The 19,163-nt window shown below is 36.2% G+C and overlaps 1 protein-coding gene across 1 annotated transcript in view; it reads right to left on the bottom strand.

Annotated features, from left to right (window-relative positions):
- ROBO2 (roundabout guidance receptor 2) overlaps positions 1 to 19,163 on the bottom strand; it is a 624,073-nt gene that overhangs the window by 28,951 nt on the left and 575,959 nt on the right. The window contains exons 18-22 of the mRNA XM_072419149.1: positions 17,530 to 17,712; positions 8,099 to 8,141; positions 5,386 to 5,513; positions 1,771 to 2,052; positions 1,037 to 1,159 (exon numbers count right to left, since the gene is read on the bottom strand). Coding sequence (XP_072275250.1) covers positions 1,037 to 1,159; positions 1,771 to 2,052; positions 5,386 to 5,513; positions 8,099 to 8,141; positions 17,530 to 17,712 — 759 coding nt within the window. The remainder of the gene's footprint in view (positions 1 to 1,036; positions 1,160 to 1,770; positions 2,053 to 5,385; positions 5,514 to 8,098; positions 8,142 to 17,529; positions 17,713 to 19,163) is intronic.

A 19,163-nucleotide genomic window follows, 5' to 3' on the forward strand; every position in this document is an offset into this window, starting at 1 on the left:
TTTTTTTTTTTTTTTTTATCAATCTACTACAGTAAAGTTGTAAGATTGTCTTCAGTGTCATCACTGTCCCTCCGTTGTTATTTCAACGGATTTATTCTGATGGAAAAACCCCATTACAAAATGACCACTTCAAAATACTTAGACAGAGTAGGCCTCATATATTAAAGTTTCTGAACTAAAACTGTTCCTAACAACCAGAGGGTTGCTCAAATTACTGTTTTGGCTCAATAGGCTTAATGTGGCTTTGGCTGCCTGAATGTTTGAACAGAAGTAGGAAGTTTGAAAATATTTTTTTTTTTTTGCTTATGACAACAAATCAGATTCTTAAAATTGCTTTCTGATACATCCAGAGATGCATTAAGGCAGAATTGTGCCCCAGGCAGGATAACAGTTTGGGTCCCTCCATCCCTTTAGTTGACATTCATAAAATTTTCAATAGGCACAAAAGAAGCCTGCCAATATGTAGTGTCTTGTATGGTCCCATAAGACATCGACTGCACACAGGTATAACATCTCTTGTAAAATGAAATAATATATGCAGCTTTACCAAATGCATGAGGTCTGAAGGAGTTTTAAGGTTGGAGGTGTGCTTCCCTGGACTTCCACCAGGCATTAAAGATCTGCCAAGGGTTTCCTTGTGAATAATCTGCAGTGTTGGTTACTGAAAAGTTGGGTCACAATGCAGGGGCAGCTACCAGCCTACATCTTCTTCTCACCCAGCTTAAAAAAAGGAAAGAATACTGATCCTGCTCTGAAAACTGCACTGGAGAATTAATTGTGCAATCTGATTCCCAGGTTTGGACAGTAATGGAACTGCTGCCTTCAGATTCTGTGATATATGAGACCCCACGCTGTTAGTTAACAAGTAATACAGTTAGGTGTGCACATTGTATTTTTTAATGCCTTAGCTGTGTTGAATTTAGAATAAGAGCCATTCCATGCAGTGAGTAACAAATCCACACACACATATTAATGCACATAGAAGACTGTCAATCAAACATTCTAGATACTCCGTTCCACAAACTAAGAAACCAACCTGAAAGGCTGCCACTTCTCTCAGAGCTGTTGTGTGAGCTGGTGGTGCTGAAATCCTGTGACTGGTTGTGTGGCATTCTATTTGACAATCCCTCAGCACGATAGTCAGGAATGTATATTAAGGCTAAGGGTTAAAGGGCAGAGGTCACAGTGGCATCATGTGATTAGTACACAGCATAAGCTCATGCACCACATGCAATAAGCAAAAAAAAAAAAAAGAAAAGCATAGGTGGTTGGGACGAAGGTTTAAATGGTTGAAATGGAAATAACAAGGTACAGGAGGGTTTGTTTATTGAGAATTGAAGCAATGGTTCCAAAGCAGTGGCCATTTAGTTCCATGCTGATTTTGGCTATCTTTAACAGCTCTAGTATTCTGTATGAGTCTGGGCTGCTGAAAGTAATTTCTACAAACTTTAAGCCTTCAGAGTTTGTCTTGTTAAAGCTGTGCTGTGTCAGGAAAGACCGAGGAGCTTTCCAGCCACCAGCCTAGAAGTTTATTTTTTTGTGAATTTTAGGCTCAATTTTTATCTAAGTGTAGCTTGCTGGAATCTACTGTAGATCAATGTGTTGTACAAGCAAAGTTTGGATACCTCTGATCTACAAACTATACTTGCCAGAAAATGCATGCAATTCTTCCTTTTTATTAATAAAAGTAAATACTTTGTATTTGAACCAATGCTTCATTTTAAACTAAAGTGTCATCATGCATTAAGTTAAAAACTTACAAACACTTACCATTGTTTCCTTTGCCCTGATCAGGAAGGCAATAACCCAATCCCGTCAAGTCGGACTTCTGCTGAATAGACGATTTCCACTGCTGGTCAGGTAAGTCAACCGCCAGCTCATGGATGCTGTTTGAATGTAGAATTTGTGTAGTTGCATATGGTGTCGTCTGAGCAATCTGTCCTGGGCAGTTATAGCTGGACTTGGTGGTAAAATCAATGCTACTATAAATGGCTCCATCAGACAGCATGGTTGCCGACTTGTCCCCTTGTCCTGGAGCTGTTGGCAGTACATCTACGTTAAGCAGAAGAGAATGAACAAATCAGTGATGCACAGGGAAGACGCAACTATCAAGGTTTAAGATGAAAAATAAAGGTGTCAGTCAGTACGTTTGCATTTCAGCTGAGACAAGAGTCCGTGAGCCAACCAAGGGAGAATGATGTACAACTACCGGCATGCTATAAGAACTAGTGACAGGCCTAGCACCCGTCCTTCACGTTCCACTGCCCTAAACCATCCTTTTCTCTGCTATACCTTCATAGAGCAATGAGAAGTTAAGAGAATTTCACTACAGGGAAAAAAAAACCTCTCCATACCTCATTTCATGTCAAGCTGTCTAGCCTATTGACAAATAATGAGAAAATGAATCCACAAATCTTCAACAGCCCTCCTCCCAACAAGAAAACAATGAGAACTAGTGAATGGGCAGGACTGAAATAGTAAATCTATCTTGCCATTAAAGAGCATTCTTCAATCACCTCCTATGATACCTCACAGTCACATAGCCCTGTGGGAAATGACATAGCAAGCAGGGAGCTGGAGATGGCATCCTTTTTTAAACAAACTGACACATGCAAATATGAACCTAACATGGCACAAAATATTGTAGTGAATGCCAATAAACTAACACAATGACCGAAAGGTCAAGACAGTGGTGTACTAGAGTTGTTTAGACTGTTTATTTTTTTTCAAAATATTTTATCTTTCTTGCAAGAGTTATTTCTTTTAACTTAATGAATACGGTAAAAATTTACTTTGCAAAGAATACCGAATCATATGAATGGATGGTTGAAGTCAACAGGGGCTCATTGTTTCAAGGTTGTAGTCGTAAAAAAAGAAGAGAGGCACAGTACATGGCCACCCCACTACACCCCTGCCTGTGTTACTCAAAGGGGAAGACGTTTCCCCCAGAGTGAGGTCATGATACCAGACCCCACCCACTCTCCCATCGCAGGTCTGAGCCATCGATGGGCGAGTGGGCGGGTTGTATTCAGAGACAAACCCCACCCACCACTCCGAGCCTGCGATCAGTACAGGGGACATGGTCTGCGGCTCTGGCCGGTGCGCCCCCCCCACCAGAGGGATCCCTTCTCTGACCCCGGGGGGGTGGAACAGCCAGAGCTGCGGACTACCAAAGACTTTGCAAAAAAAAGAGTGGGAACGCGTGTCCACACTCATGCATTGATTTCACTAAATTAAGTGAAATATCCCTTGCAAGGATATAATTCACATTTTGTAAGGGAATTACGTACATCCAAGTAAACCTACAGTATTTTCCATGATGTTTTGACTTTATAAAAGCAAGCTAATATTTTGAGGGCCCATTCGCATACATTTACCTGTGTACTGTGAAATATTTGTTCAAGCAGTGTTATTAGCCTGGCGAGTTCTATGGTTCTATGTGAGCTAAAGAATACATTCCTATTTTACAGGCACAATATAAAAATAGGAGGGAATATGCTGCAGTCCAAATCAGCACAAGCAATCTATGATGACAATACTGTTCCAGCAGTGTCTTAGGTCACCCTAAAACGCCATGTTTGAAAATAGGGGAACAAAGGAAAAAAAGGAAAAAATAAATATGGCAAAGACATGCACAATAGACTTATTTATATATTATATGAGCTTTTTTGGTAATTGTGTCTTTGTGACTTTAATAGGAGGGATTAGATGCAGAATTAACCTAAACTTTAAACTTGCTGTTTATTATGCAAAGAGTAAGTGTTATATAAATAGGTAAAAATATAATGTTAAGTTTAAAATATTACTAAATGAGAGTGATTTTTATTCATGTGTTTACGTAATAAATATTAGACATGGTTTAACCATAGACACTTTACACGGCTATAGAAAAATTAGATTAGGTTGCACTCTGCTGTGCTGATCAATAGAGCCTTCTGATTTCTGGGGATTTTGTATGGGATAGATGAGGACCACAAGCTGCTATAGAACTAATTCACATTGATCGCTGCAACTGATTCAGGCCACAAAGAGACATTCAACACTTTGAAGGCTTGTACTGTATTGAACTGCACAAATACCCAGGTGTATTACAGTTTCTCTTTTCATAATACATTTTTAGAACATACAGAAATACTAAGGGCAAAAAGAAAATATGTTGGATTTCTTGTTTATTAGAAATGAGCTCTATTCAACACCCTTGGGATCACAGTTTATGAAGTGGTAGGTAGCCCCAGGGTTGTAAGTTTTCACAATTAATTACTCCATAAGAAAAAAAAATCAAAGCATTTTGTATGTATAAGGAAATGAATATGCAGAATTGTGGGATACTCTGGTCAAATGGTACACAAATGGGTCATTAGGAATATATGCCGTTATAGATATATAAAAGTACAACCATGAATCAATTTGTAATTTGCTTGAAAAGGTCTTCTAGGTAAGCCATTGATTGTACGTGGTGAAAAATAAGTTACTCTGTGGTTGATGTTGTCATTTCCTGTGGCCTAACTACCTACATACACGTTTTTGCACTAAATGTAGTGTTTGGGAGATCTACCATAGGTGAAAACACTGAACAGGTTAATGGATGAAACCAGGACATGGTATGTTTGTCGGTTATCCATTTCTGATCAGCTATTTTAAATGTTAATCACAAAACTCGCTTACATTGTGGTAAACATAACTCTGCACATACATTTTTAGCATTTTGTATATAACCTGAAGCATTAGTATATATACCCTAAAAACATACCCCTCTACAACAGCCAAACAACTTTTTACCTAAAAGAATGAATGAGATTGATCAACATGTGCTACCTTTTGTTTTATTTGCATCTTCATAAATAAAAAAAAAACATTTTTGTATGTACTAAATGTACACTAAAAATTGTTACATACATGGTCCAAATTCCTAATAAATAGCACTTTAAACATACAATTCTGTGTGACTTGCAGTCCTTTATGGTTTATAGAAGGCAAAAAATGTAAGTGAATTGTCAGCTTTTAATGTTTAAATGCAGACATAAACCATCTCTAAACCTCCAAACTAAAATATAATAAATTGCTGTTTTCCCCACTCCTTAGTGGTAGTTGCATTAGCTTCCATTTCTCTGGATTTATTACCTTTATTTAACCTGGAAATCTGCTTACAGGACTACTTTTGTTTTATGGTGCAAACATTCACTCATCTGCTGGCATTTTTTTTGTATTCATATAAAATGTACTTTTAATAAGGGCTGGTAAGCTGCAATATATCAAATGTCCTTTTTTAGAATGTAGATATATTTTAGGTATAGTTTTTAAATTTACATGGAGATATTTTTGACAATTGAATATATATTATGTGTTATTTTTTTTTCCTTTAGTACAATCACAGAAATTACCAACCTGCACAGCCAAAATTTACTAAGTCATTTGGTCCATTGTTGCTGTTGTTCACTGGCATACTTGATGCTGGCCAGGAGTCAGCCAGCCAAGGATAGCTGGGGTCACTGGCATTTAAAAGTCCTGGACGGCTGGAGGAAAAAAAAAAAGAACTGTTATTTATCAGCAGGTTTCTGCATCTGTATAAAACATATATTAATAATATGCAAATGGCTTCAGTGCAATCATCAGCCGCGTCTCAGATGAATCTGAATGAAATATATTGCCTGGGAAATGGAGTAAGCTATCAGTAAGGGAGGAACCTTACATGGGGCTTGGTGATAAATGAGCACCTCAAGGGAGCAATTGCTCACAATGACTTCTCTGAAACAGTCATTTCCAGGACTTTAAGCTACTTTTTTCTTCACCTTTCACATTTCAAATATGTGTCTGTCATCTACGAGCTGATCTTTTCTTCCTGTGCTTTGTAGTTTAAGACAAGGGTGTCTGGAATTAAACTACTGTAAAATGCATTTAATCTTTTTCAATTCATTCATTAAACTCTGGGTTGCCATGGAGATATAATGCTGATGCAGCTGTTATTGGCTGTGGCCAGGGCCCTGGAAAGTACTGTCATTAAAAGCTATTGTGTTGTCTGCTAAAATAGATAGTTTGTACAGACTAGAGCTGGCCATACACAAGCCAATCTGGACATGTCATATTGGGTCTCTCCAAGACTGGAGAAGATGGATTATCATGGGAGAACCTGAGTGATCCATCAATCCTGGAATGGATTTCGTAAAAATGATTTGCTATTAAATAGCAAATGATTTTAATCCTGTACTAGATCCATTTGTTGGATCCCCCATGTTCTCCTATATTAGTCTATTGTCTCCAGTCATGGAGAGCTTTAATAAATCAGGTCCAATGTGTATGTGACCATGCATTGACAAGGCTGTAATGGCTATTTATTGGTATGACTGCATTGGTGAGAGCCATTGTTAGGCCTGACTGCAGAATTTCCAGGCCAGGGGTTTCTGATTTTTCTAATTGACTAAAGATAAGCAATGTGTAGATCATTGGAGCTACTGAAACTTTCAGGAACAAAAATCTTTCAGAAGATGAAGTGCAGGAAAAATCCCACCTTGAACTTTAGCGTATCAGGCTGGTGGGTATTGCAGAAAGGCGCAAGCAATGTCCCTTCTGCCAAAATATGTCTCCTCTGACTGCTCTATGTTGGGATCAGCTTTTGTTACCAAGCAAACCCTTGGAATTATTTCAGCCCAACATGGCCATTCAAAATGGCCAAAGATCGTTGCTGGCCAGAGGAAAGAAAGATGGCAGAACTCTGCCACAAAATGGAAGCTTTGTGGTTAGTTTGAAATAAAGTAATGCAAAAATCTAGTTCTCTATTAAAAAACTAGAAAAAAAGTTTTTGATGACTTTGGTTCTAATACACATTTACTTATCAACATTTAGAATGTCAATGTATGGGGCCAACACTTCCATTCCTGATGAATCATTGGATATTGGAAAGAATGAATCCAGGATTTTTGGCAAAAATAACTATAGTCCACCGACCATCTGACTGTTTCTAAACAAGGGGACATTTTGAACACATATGGTTTGGCTACATTTAACGGGAATAAAATCTGATAGCCAAACACAGGTCAACAAAAATGTCTACAGAAAATAATCACTGTATGAAAGATCTGGTCAAAGGCTTTCATAAAGTAATATTTATACAAAATTGAAAAAAAAAAGAAAATGGAGCTTCTATACATGCATATTTACAGCCCGCAAGTTTTTTTCTGTCAAATTCATCAACAGCTCATCGAAGAAAAACAACACCTATAGCAATGTCATTCCTGGAGGAGAAATGGGTCCTATTTTAGCTTTTAAACCATATTAAGGCTTTTCTTCTCCTACTTGTCATATAACATTTTATATGCATTAGCATAATAGCTGACAAAAAAAAATCCTCAAGTTGCATCTGTGTAAATGAAAAGTAGCAATAATAATAATTGTATTTTTTTCCCAATAAAACCTCTTTTAAAATCCCAAAGTGAAGCTTGTGTTTCCTAGGCAACCACAATAAAAAGAAGACACTTTTCCTGCAACATCACAGGCTCTCATTAGGCCTAATCTCTTTTTGCTTAAATATTGATTAAATAGGAGATTGCAAGTTATAACGGAGGTCTAATTGCAATCTCCATATTGGCAATGGGAATGAAAATGAGGATATATGTGGGCACTATCAGGTTTTATCAGTTTTAACTGAGTAGCCAAAGTGGGGGAATCCAGGCCTATCAATCCATGGTCTATCCATCATTCATGAATCATTTATTTTGTGATCGATTATGTGTAATTGCTCACTGGCGGCAATTCACAACGAGCCAATAAGCAGCCTTAAACAACAGCAACTTCATTTGCTAATATCTACTTAATGTAATAAACATTCTGCTTGCAAATGAACACATCACTTGCAATGCATATTGCTCATTTATTTATTTTCCTAAGACTTCAGGGAGATACAATGCAAAACATTTTGTCACATTCTCCTAAAGTGTAGCCAAAAAAATTAGATCATTAGAGATGGTGGAATCGCCTGTAATATCCAATGCAGTTGACCTGTTTTCTAGACGGTAGCCGTAAGCATTGTTGGCCTGCAGGCAAAAAATGAAGAACAAAGAAATAAGATTAGAAGACTGCTTTGTGGTTTTCCAACTCAACTTACCTTCCATTACTCATTAATCCTCCATCGCCTCTTTGGAATGTTACTGTGTATTAAAAAGATAGTAGAAACGTCAACTGAAGTGATATTTCACCTTTTACTCTTTACAAAAGTTGAAGTTTGTACAGTTTATAGATTTATTTGTTTTACTTTTACCTGAGGCTTTTTACTTCAATTCCCTAAATGCTTTCATAGCTATCATTTTCTCTCTTCCCGTTGTTATATCGATGGAGCTAATAATGTGGTCCTATTATCAATTGTTAACTTAAAGAGAACCTGTGGCCAGCATTATAGAAGACCTAAAAGACTTTTACATAAAAGTAAGTACTTCAGCCATTCAGTTAAACTTTGTATCCATCCTAGCAGTACTGGTAACATATTGTATCTTGTTTTAGCATCAGATGGGCTATGGATGGGCTTATAAAAATTTCCTGTAGATATCAGAAAAATTTAAAACCGCGGCAGAAGCCAACAAGGAAATGTTTTTAGACAGTAAGAAAGGTAATTAAATAAAAATGAGGACATTAAGAATGCACAACAAATTTGTTACTGGCAGAGATGTGAAAAAAGGTGAACTCGGATTTCTACACTCCTAATTACAATGTTCTGCCTTGTGCAGGTCTGGCAATAAATATTCTCAGAGCATCCACATACATAATTATATTGTGTTTATGCTATAATGACTAATACAAAAGCAGGTGTTCTTTTGTGCAATACTTCTGAGATGTACTAATATTCTTTACCATTCTTAGGCATTTCACATGGCATGTCATTACATCATGAGCATACAAAGGGGCGGCTAATAATATTTGTACATCTTCCCTTCTGAATCTTCAGTTCATATACTCACCATGAACATGCAAAAGAATTACTTCCATGTGAAGGAGGTCTCATGCATATTTTAAATGTATGTTATAAAGGGACATAGGGAAGTTTAGCATGAACAAATTGTTCTGCATTTTGTATTGATGGAAATAAATGAGGTTACTGTCAATGTTTGATTGAAAGTTGCAAATACAAACATAATAAAAAGGTGTAAAGCTTAAAGCTAACAAGGTGCATTAGGGTATATTTGTAGCACATGGTATAAAAGAAAGACTAAAAATGGACCAGTTATTGTAAGGTAAGGTAATGATCTCATATGCCTCTGTGATAATATATACCACATAAATGAGAGGTGGTTTGGTGTTGGTAGGTCAGCTTCAAAGTGGTGTTTCTTCCTATGATTAAAAAAAGGCAAAAGCCATATTGAATCATTGCGGGTCTAACAGGTTGGGTGCACTGCAGGCCTAAAATGGGCTAAGTGAGGCACATGGTTCCATCCCACTTAGATAAATGGAGCTTGGCACCACAAGGACACCTTTACTTGTTTAGTAAATAACAGTCACCATATATAGCTCCTATGCTAGAGAAGCAAACACTTAGAGGGCTTAGCAGTAGCATAGAGCTAATGGGCTATGCTTCTACCTCATATTTCCACAATTCTTCAATGCAAAAAACAGCTCACGCTACTACTGGCCACTAAAGTTTGACTGCTTGATTGAGCCCAAAGAAAACTGAGTGGCCAGGGCTATATGGTGAAGTTTCTTTTGCACCATTATCATAAATATACCCTAAAATGGATATTAGGACCTGAGCATTTTAGACACATATCTAAAAATAATGTAAGTATTACATGCTAATGTACAGTCAAAATGCTACAGGTAGAAAATCAGACCATACACAACATGTCTGAAATTGATACATACATTTGCCAATATTATACAATACAAACAGTAAAAAAATAGACATTCTGGATTTAGGATTAAATGTTTACAGCTTTTCATTGGTAAACAAAAATATGCAAAAGGCATAAAAGATTGCTGACTGGCTATGCTTCAAGGCAAGTGACACAAGCAGACTCAGTAAGAATGTGCAAAATGCACAAAGAGTTGTGAAGTGGACCATAGCAACCAATCAACAGTCATCGGTTAATACAGCTAACTGTAGTCAACTTCAGTATTCTTACTGCATAGGTCTGACAATGTTTAAAAAGACATGACAATATACAAAAGGATATTAAAGTGTAGTTGGTCTCCTATACACATTGCAGTCAGATTTTTTTTCGCCTGGCCCATGACTCTGAAAACTAAGCCTATCAATTCATTATAAGAATTACCATTACATTTATGGTGATTGTAGCCTTCAAAATAGCTGACTACAAAGCATATTGGTCTATTTACTGTGGAGGCGGCCATTTTGAATTCAAAGATAATAACGGCAAGTTATACTATTAAAGCGGACCTGAATTCACTAAACAAAAAGTCAGGAGGCAGAGGATTTGGCAGAAGAGATATGCAAAATCTCTTTTCAATGGCCCCTGGTGTCTTTTCATTTTTTTTCTACACAGTCTACAGCCCAACTCTATAATATAAAGGCATCAACATAAATAGACCCCAATGCTGGGGACAACATAACTCCTGCACACACACAGTTACATTATCAGTTGCTGTACAATAGCAGAAGAGAATTGCCGTGGACTGTGGAGTCGGTGATGAAGATGGTGGCTTCATGGGAAGTAGTAGTGACAAGTTCCCTTACATTTATTGTTGCAGAGTACCCACAAAAAAGTAAGTGTGTGCCATAATTGGCACGTATGCTATGCATACTTGACGATTATGGCAAAGCTTATCCACACTAACAAGGATTTAGGTCCGCTTTAAAGCAAAAACACAAAATGGCTGCCCAACCCATGTGAAGTGACAGGTACATGCACAATTCAGGTATAGTCAATACATACAAGTAAAACATACAGTACAGTGAGGGAATCCACACAACACTTGTGCCACAAAGATAGAAACAATTTAAGGTTAAAAGAGCTCCATGCAGGTGCATTAATAACAAAATAAAAGAAAAGACCTAGAAAGTTATGTGGAATGTGAAGAACAAACCAGGCCTTGCCTTTCAGCTGATATTATCATGTCAGCAATATGGCTAATCTACGTGGAATGTGGATAGGTTTTTTTTTAAATTAAAATGCAAGCAATTCTTGTAATAAACCTTAAAAAGAAGATTAAAAAAGTAATAATGAAATCTAGATAGTTGCTGGCTGAATGAGCTCTAGAAGCAAAACATTGTAACCAGTCAGTATTTTATCAATACGGGGTAGGCTTGTCAGGATTCATTGCAATTAAAATATCCATTCTTGCTTGACAGCACCTTCCTGTTATCATGAAGTTCTGCTATCCTAGGTATTCATATTCATCTCTAAGCTTCTGAGCTCAGCTTAATAGGCTACAGTACAGTTTGTTGCTTCTGATCATAAAGGGTAACTTTGACAGCAAAGCTTCTTGATATTAATATTAAAGCAAAATTTCCATATTTTATTTTTAACTAATATATGTATTAGGTAAAGTCAATCAAACTTCATGAAGACAACCTGTACTGAAAAATCCCTTTCTCTTCATTGGATATGTCTTTTTCAAGGTGTTACAACAACTAACCCATAGCTATTAATCAGCAATTAGATTAGTGTGTAATAGACATGTGCTGAATTTGATTGGCTAATATAGAGGTTCTATACTGCATACTTCCATTGACTAAGGCTATGTGTAGACTGGCCATAAAGTTGTGGTATTGTTTCCGCTTCCTCATGTCTGTGATGTACTACCTCAAGAAAGACGCTACAAGTAGTTTTCCCAGAGGCAGCCCCAGAGAAAATGAACGAGAGAAGCAGTAAGCAGTACAGTACCGCCTATTGCTTTAAGAACCAGTGCTATGGTGTAATGAAAGTAGTAGTCACTCGGAGCCACATGGGATTGATCGATCCCAAAGAAGGTCTGAATCTGCTCTAAGTATGATGGTATCTCAAAATGATTCCAAGATGCCCTTACTAACCAATCAGCTTTTTTCTTCTCATCTGTTATTTATAAATGTGGTTGTTTGCTAGGTTTAGCAAATTTTCTTGAACACTATCCAAATACAAGGTCAAAATTTGTTGAACAGTTACATTTTAACCTTGGTGAAAACTGCAGTCATTACATTCCCTCAGCACAGTTATATATTCCATGCATGTTTTTAACATTCTTCTGAAAAATTACTATTTTCCCTTATTTTTATTGTAGGTCATATCTTAGGTCACCAGCCATTAACTTCTACATAATAGTTATGGTAGAAGTGTTAGGATTATAGGGAGAAGATCTAAAGTAACAATCTAAAATGTCAGCAAAAGCTGCTTAGTGCACAAGGCGTTCACATCACCTTTCAATCTTTCTAATAAACCCCAAATACAACATTTTGTTTTTAAAATCATTTTATTTGTCACAGGTAGTCTTCCTGGTTTATTTGCACTGCATTTAAAAGCTTCCCCTGTCTTCTCCTCTTTGTAAGTCAAATAACATTCTCCTCTCTGGTCCAGTACACTTCTAAATGGCTCGGCCCCAATGCAATGAGGTATTTTAACCCTTTCAGGTACTTTTTAAAATCATATTTTTAATATTTTATTCCTAGAGTTGATAATGTTGTGGAAAATCGATAGGAACAAAGGGAATTAAACATAGTTCTACTTTAAAAGATAACTTGTCAAATAAAAAAAAATAAAATAAAAGTACTGAAGAAGACCTTCAAAGAGTTCTTTGCCTCTTCCTCCCCCCTTTGGTTACCAGAAGAGCACAAGACCATGAAGAGTGGCTCCATGGATCGGAAGTTATACATGCTTTAGTTGCTGAGATTGCCAAAGATATTAACAACTGGAAAAGATGCATTGGAGAGCCCGGTATCACTTGTGGTAACTGCAGTGTCAACATGTTGACTCTTTGAAGGCCCACTACATGTATTAAAATAAATATTTTTCAACCTGGGTGTAGTTTTTTACTTATGTGATATAGTTGATGAGTATGAGGTTATAATCTCTAAAAATGTTCGGTACCTTTAAATGTATAAGGTTTTTGTTTATCACATCAAATGGGTATACCTGCTTTGTGCCAGCTCCCCTTCTTTGTGCCAAGTGCAACTTTGTGGTGCATGCCTGTATCTGGGGAATCTGGGAGCAGAGGATGTAGAGAAAAAGGACATTTTTTTCCCATATTGGATAAGAAAAAATTAACTTGGAATCAGTGTTGCAGTGTAAATGGTGCAGAGGATGTATCTAAAGCATAACTGGTGAAGTAATGGTTTTAAGCTTCATAAGTTTTTTCAGAATAAGAATGTCCCTTTGTGCTGAGCTGTATTCATCATTTTAGCAGGCCAGATGATATATTCATCTCTCAGAAATAAATATAACCCTTTGGAAACTATTTTGCTTTAAAGATGACAGATGATAAGTTATGAAAAGATTCTAACGAGAGAGTTTAGGGCATTTCTGGAAAAGAGACGGACTCTCATAGATTAGGAAATATAAGGCTATTCAAAGGCAGCTAAAGCAATAATTAGCATCCAGATTCTAATTAAAAATGAGAGGTATCAATTATGCTGATGTGACTTAATTATATTTAATTCTGAGAGCTAATGCTTTCAATGATATGGTGGTGAAGCAGTAACACAGACTAATGGACAGTACCTGCAGGGGTAAAGGTGAAGGACTGAACTGCAAAACAAGAAAGTAAGACAGCTTAAGTTACTAATGAATTTTAGGACAGTAAAATGACATTTTGGAGATAAGAATGGTGGACTGTTTTTTGACATGACATGACTTGTTTTGAAGCAGTAGCCATTCAGCAGCCAATGGATATTGAGTGACACATTGTAAAAAACTAGGCAATGGGAAAATGAGTTGAAAACCTATATTTGCTTTCAATATTCATTTTTATGAGCTGGAACAGTCTCATGGAATGTGCTCATGGTTTTAACCCACAGAAACCTGAATGCTGGTGGTTCGGCAGGAAATGGAAGTAAACATTTGATTGACTGCTATGGATTGTATAACAGTCAATATTTTGATATAATTATCCCATAATGCTTTATTAAGATAATGTGCTAAATGAATTTTAGTCAGTGCCATGTAATTAGTCTTATGCACATTTTAAACATATGACCATAAGTTAACTGTACTACCATGGACATAAATTGGAAAAACTAAAACATAAACCAAAACTTAGCATGAGCCAAAATTGTAGCAACTCATTTTGCATTTTGACATCTACTATTCCAAACAAACAAACAAACAAAAAAGAAACATAACTTGTCCCAAAAAGTAAAATCAGTTCTGAAGTGCAGACATTTTGTGGTGCTTGCAGGTACCTGTAGTAGTCTTTAAATCAATAGCATCTCTATAAAGCCCCACTAGATCATTGGCCTGGGTTCTACATAGACCCTTGACTCTTGCCACTCCAATATGAATTTTTTTCTTACTGGACTTAACCCTATAGTGATTATCAGATGGTTACTACTGTTAATGAGGTGGCAGGGTGGTGTCCTTGGAAATCCCTGCAGCAATATGTGGGATTTCTTGGGTCAGTGACTACTTCTTCTTTTAGTGATAAACAATGAGTATTAATCTATATATTCTATATAGATCTATATATATATTGAATCTTATAGTTTATTTTGTTTTTTGTTTTCGTTTTTTATTTAATAATCCATGTTTGCTTGGCACATTGGATATGGATTTGCACATTGGTGCACTGCTTGTTGCCCTATTTTGCTAATCAGGTATATTTAAGGAATTAAAAAAGGGCCGGACATAATCTACAGCAGGAATTTTTGGATCCCTGGAACTTAAGTGTTAACATTTTACTGCTGTAATACTTTTGGAGCCACGTAGGGAAGCCATATGCGGGAAGGCTTGGCCAGCAGGTGCATATACACAGAGATCACAGATATGAATTACTGAAAGTGGAAATATCTATGAGGAAAAGAACTGCTGTGAACATTTGGTGATATGCAAGGAAAAATGTCAAGAAATGAGACCTTGGAAGAAGATAGACAATATAGATTATATGATGATATTTGAAAACATTGCCGACTGAAATATATTTCAAAAGCTACTGCTATCCTTGTCTGCTTTCACCTTATGGGTGGGGTCTTATATGCTACAAATCTTGGATATCCCGGTCTCTTTTCCTGAAGAAGCGGATACAATCCATGAAACGCGTTGCATCAACAGGGTGTACCCCTCTGATTGGGTAACCCAGACAGGAATTTCTTGTAGTGTTTGTCGCACACTTTTAAACATGTTTTTATGTAAATGTTTTTAATGATACTAAATAAAGATATGGTTTTTGATTTATAATTGTAAAATTTGCACACATTGGCCTTAAAAATCCCATTCACTGAGGGAACCCCTCAGATCTCTATTTGCATTTTACTGCTGTATTTATTTACCTACTTGATATTGGGACCATGGATTATAAGTAACGGTTTTTCCAGATTATAGGGTATTTTTCTATTTTTCCAAAAGGCAACTGGGTTTTCCATGTACATACATGGGCTTTTTGAAGGTCTTTTTATAGAGGTATTGTGGCACAGTCTTTACTGCTTAAAACTCTGCTTATTGAGAGCTGAATGGTAAAGGTTAAGGTTTATTTGAACTGGGAAAAAGAGGACTGGAAATTAAATTGAAATCCTCTTTGTAACCTAGGCCTAGGATCTATGAAGCTTCACAGGGATGCACATTAGTAGTATTGGTACTTTTTAGGCAAAGTTAGGGACCAAGATTGGAGCAACAAAAAAAAAAAAACAGAAAGGTTAAAATAACTTACATTAAAATGCAATATTTAAATGCATTAACTACACAGTTTAAAGGATTTGTCCATTTTAGGTCAATACGTTTTTCATAGCATAGATTCTTAAATATAAAATTTGTAGAGGGCAAATCTGTCCATTTAAACCATCATTTTTAAGTTGCATGCATCTTGCCAAATTATAGAGAGAGTTTGGTCTCTTTTAATGCCATTTACACCAAAATTTATCAAAAGGTTTAAAGTTAAAATAAAGACAAAATCACAATGCTCACTGCAAACCTATAAACTCTTTTCTTCTTCTGTGTAGCCGAAAAATGTCCCCAATTTTACCTGCAAAGCCTAACACTCTCTTCTATGCCTGTTTTTTATACTCTGCATGACAACACCAGAAAAGATATTTATCTATCTATCTATCTATCTATATATATCTATCTATCTATATATCTTTGTATTCCCATACTCATACTCTTGTGTTCTCATACCCAACAAGCAGTTGGAATCATATCTCTGTAAGAAGTGAAAAGGTTGTCAATCCTCATGATTCTCACATTTCTACTAATGCTTCATTCCACTAACAAATTGTAACAACACTCCTCTGACCCTCTTTTCCATATTTGCTTCTATCTGTTCTGCCTTTGTTTCACAGGATCTCCATAATTCCATACATTAATATTCACCGACAGGAGAGTTCAAACATCTGACATGACTCCCGTCTCTAGAGAAATGGAACCACAATATAAGAAGTTGGAACAGCCTTTGAAGTACTATTGGTTTGATCTAACATCTTATCCATTTGATCTTTTGCACTGCAAAGATCTATCAGCTTCCTAGGTCTTGAAATACCATGAAACATATATAGATATATATATAGCTAGAGCAGCTGAGGACCACAGGAATTACTTTGGTCTGTATATACTTCTTCCTAAAGTAAAAAAAAAGGTCAAAATGTAGAAGTTTTTTTTAAAAAAACTATGGTAAAGATTTACTAAAGATTGTGTTTTTGAAATGAGCTGAGAATTTGTTATAGTGGGCTAAGCACATGGCATAGTGATAGGGGTTATACCGATGCTTTGAGACCCGGATCTGATCCAGAATCAAAAATGATTGTACTTTCCTATTAGTAGAGAAAAGATATTAATATTAATAAGGGTCTCAATTCATGTATACTTTATTGTATGCATAGTTATATTTATGGTAAGTGTTGGTAGATAGTTACCTGCAGCAACTTAGTTTTTTTTGTACTTCTCTAGCATGTGTTCAAAAAAATCAAAACTATCACCTTTCCTCTTTTATTTCATGGGTCACAGGAAAGCAAATGACTGCAGTATAGTGAAAAAATATTATATATTCAAGTAATACAAAATATATGACCTCGCTATAGTAATATATGTTATAAGTATTTCCTTTATTTTTACATTAACTCCTCTTCATTATAGTCAGTAACTAGTCATTAAGAATAGACTTTCCCAATAATTTGGCAACATACACCAGCAATTGCTTAGATTTCCAAATCAAATGAGCAGATGTAACATTAACATATGATTCACAACATCAGGATTTGAAGATCGTTATGTCTTCTATAAAGGTTTAGCAACAAATTTGAAACCAGTCTGAGCTCTGCGGCATTATTTTGTATATGGCATTCCTTGGTACTGACTCAATAATGCACAATGTGGAGATATAACATTGCAAATATGCTTACGGAATTGTCTATGATAACTTTGAATGGCAGTTTAGAGTTTTATAGTGCAAGATAATTCCAATTTCATGTCTTACCGGCGTAATTGCTGAGTCCCTTTCTTTTCTTTCTGCGCCAGTAGAGCCATATGCTGAATCCCATGAGAATTACCCAGCAGGCACCTCCGATTCCCGCTATGAAGGCAGGTTGCTTTACAACATCTGTGATCTGCTCTGTGATGCTGTTGTTGTTTTCTGTGATGACAACTTCATTACGGTTCCCTGTGATATCATTGTAAAATAGTTACTAACAAAGCAAAACATACCAGAGCGTTACAATACTTCTTCAGCTTTAATATATCAAAGAACTGAAATACATACAAATCCAATTCAATGAAAACCGTCATGTTTTTTAGGGGCAATTCACTTCCCGCATCATTTTATCCATGCGGAGAAAGATCAGGTGAGTGACAAACATTTTATCATAATAACCATATCTGTACAAGTATTCATTTATCTTCTTCCAAATTGGAAAAAAAAGTCGCCCCAAGTGCCCAACATCCAGAGTTATAAAAATTTCTAATATGTAAAGTCAACATTGTAATCAATGGTCACCCAAATGATGCCACAGCAAGGGAAAAAGTGGTATGGGTTATCTAGAAAGCAACTGATGTCCCTAGCTTTCTATACACTTTTGAATTTCCATGCCATGGCATTAACAAGTCTTTCCATGACTGCTCAGAAGAGCTAAATAAAAATATAGGGCTCCTAAAGAGGTTGTTATGGGTTTCTTGAGCAACCTGTGGCCTTTAGGTAAGTTTAAGTGACACCAATGATCTGTTTGTCTATCTGTAATGGTGACTTTCTTTCTTTTCAATGTTTATGGATTTGTAGTTCTGTATATAGTAATTCTAGCAGGGGTTCCCTAAAGACCTAAAAGTAACTTCAAGGGGTTCCCGAACGTTAAAAATTTTGAGAAACATTGTTCTAGACTATCAAAAGTATGTGTTCCATTTATTTTATCTTCATCATATATGGAAAATTAAGAAACATACAGAAAGACCAAATGCAACCCCAAAGTAGGCGTAGAAGAGTAATTTTTTACCCAAAAGTAGGCGTAGTTATAAAATTAATTGTGACCTACATCAAACATTTACTGCAGATTAAACCAATGAATAGAAGAAAAGAATATTTAATGTACAATGCTGTGTAATATGTTGGCACTATATAAATACTGTTTATTATTATTTATTATAATAAATGTACCAGGAAGATGTACAGGAAGGTGTCATACAACTTTGTCTCCAGCCTTTTGTTTCCAGTTGTGCTACATGTGAAGCATCTGTCTAATAGAGATACATCCCTCTGGACACCTTCCCTTAATTGTACTGGTAAATTTAACTTTTTCTCTTTTTTTTTATTTTTTTATTTTTTTTAGTTTAGTGTGAATAATTCAAAATGATCCCCTTTGATCTAACAACTTCCTAAGCTCTTCTAAGATATTAAAGACACACCACAGGTATGTGTGTCACAGGATTTCTCTTATAGCAGGTGTTTCAGTAACAATGCTGTCAGCTCTGCTAATTAGAAGGAAGACAAGGCTCAGGGATGACCTGTAACGCTCCATTGTTTCTCCAGACAAAGATATAATGACATACAATGTCTCCCTCCTACTGGAGACTAATGAAGACTAAAACTCATTTGTTGAAGTAAAAATTAATTAGTCGCATCAC

Source organism: Pyxicephalus adspersus, chromosome 1 (assembly GCF_032062135.1).
Source record: "Pyxicephalus adspersus chromosome 1, UCB_Pads_2.0, whole genome shotgun sequence".
Classification (NCBI taxonomy): domain Eukaryota; kingdom Metazoa; phylum Chordata; class Amphibia; order Anura; family Pyxicephalidae; genus Pyxicephalus; species Pyxicephalus adspersus.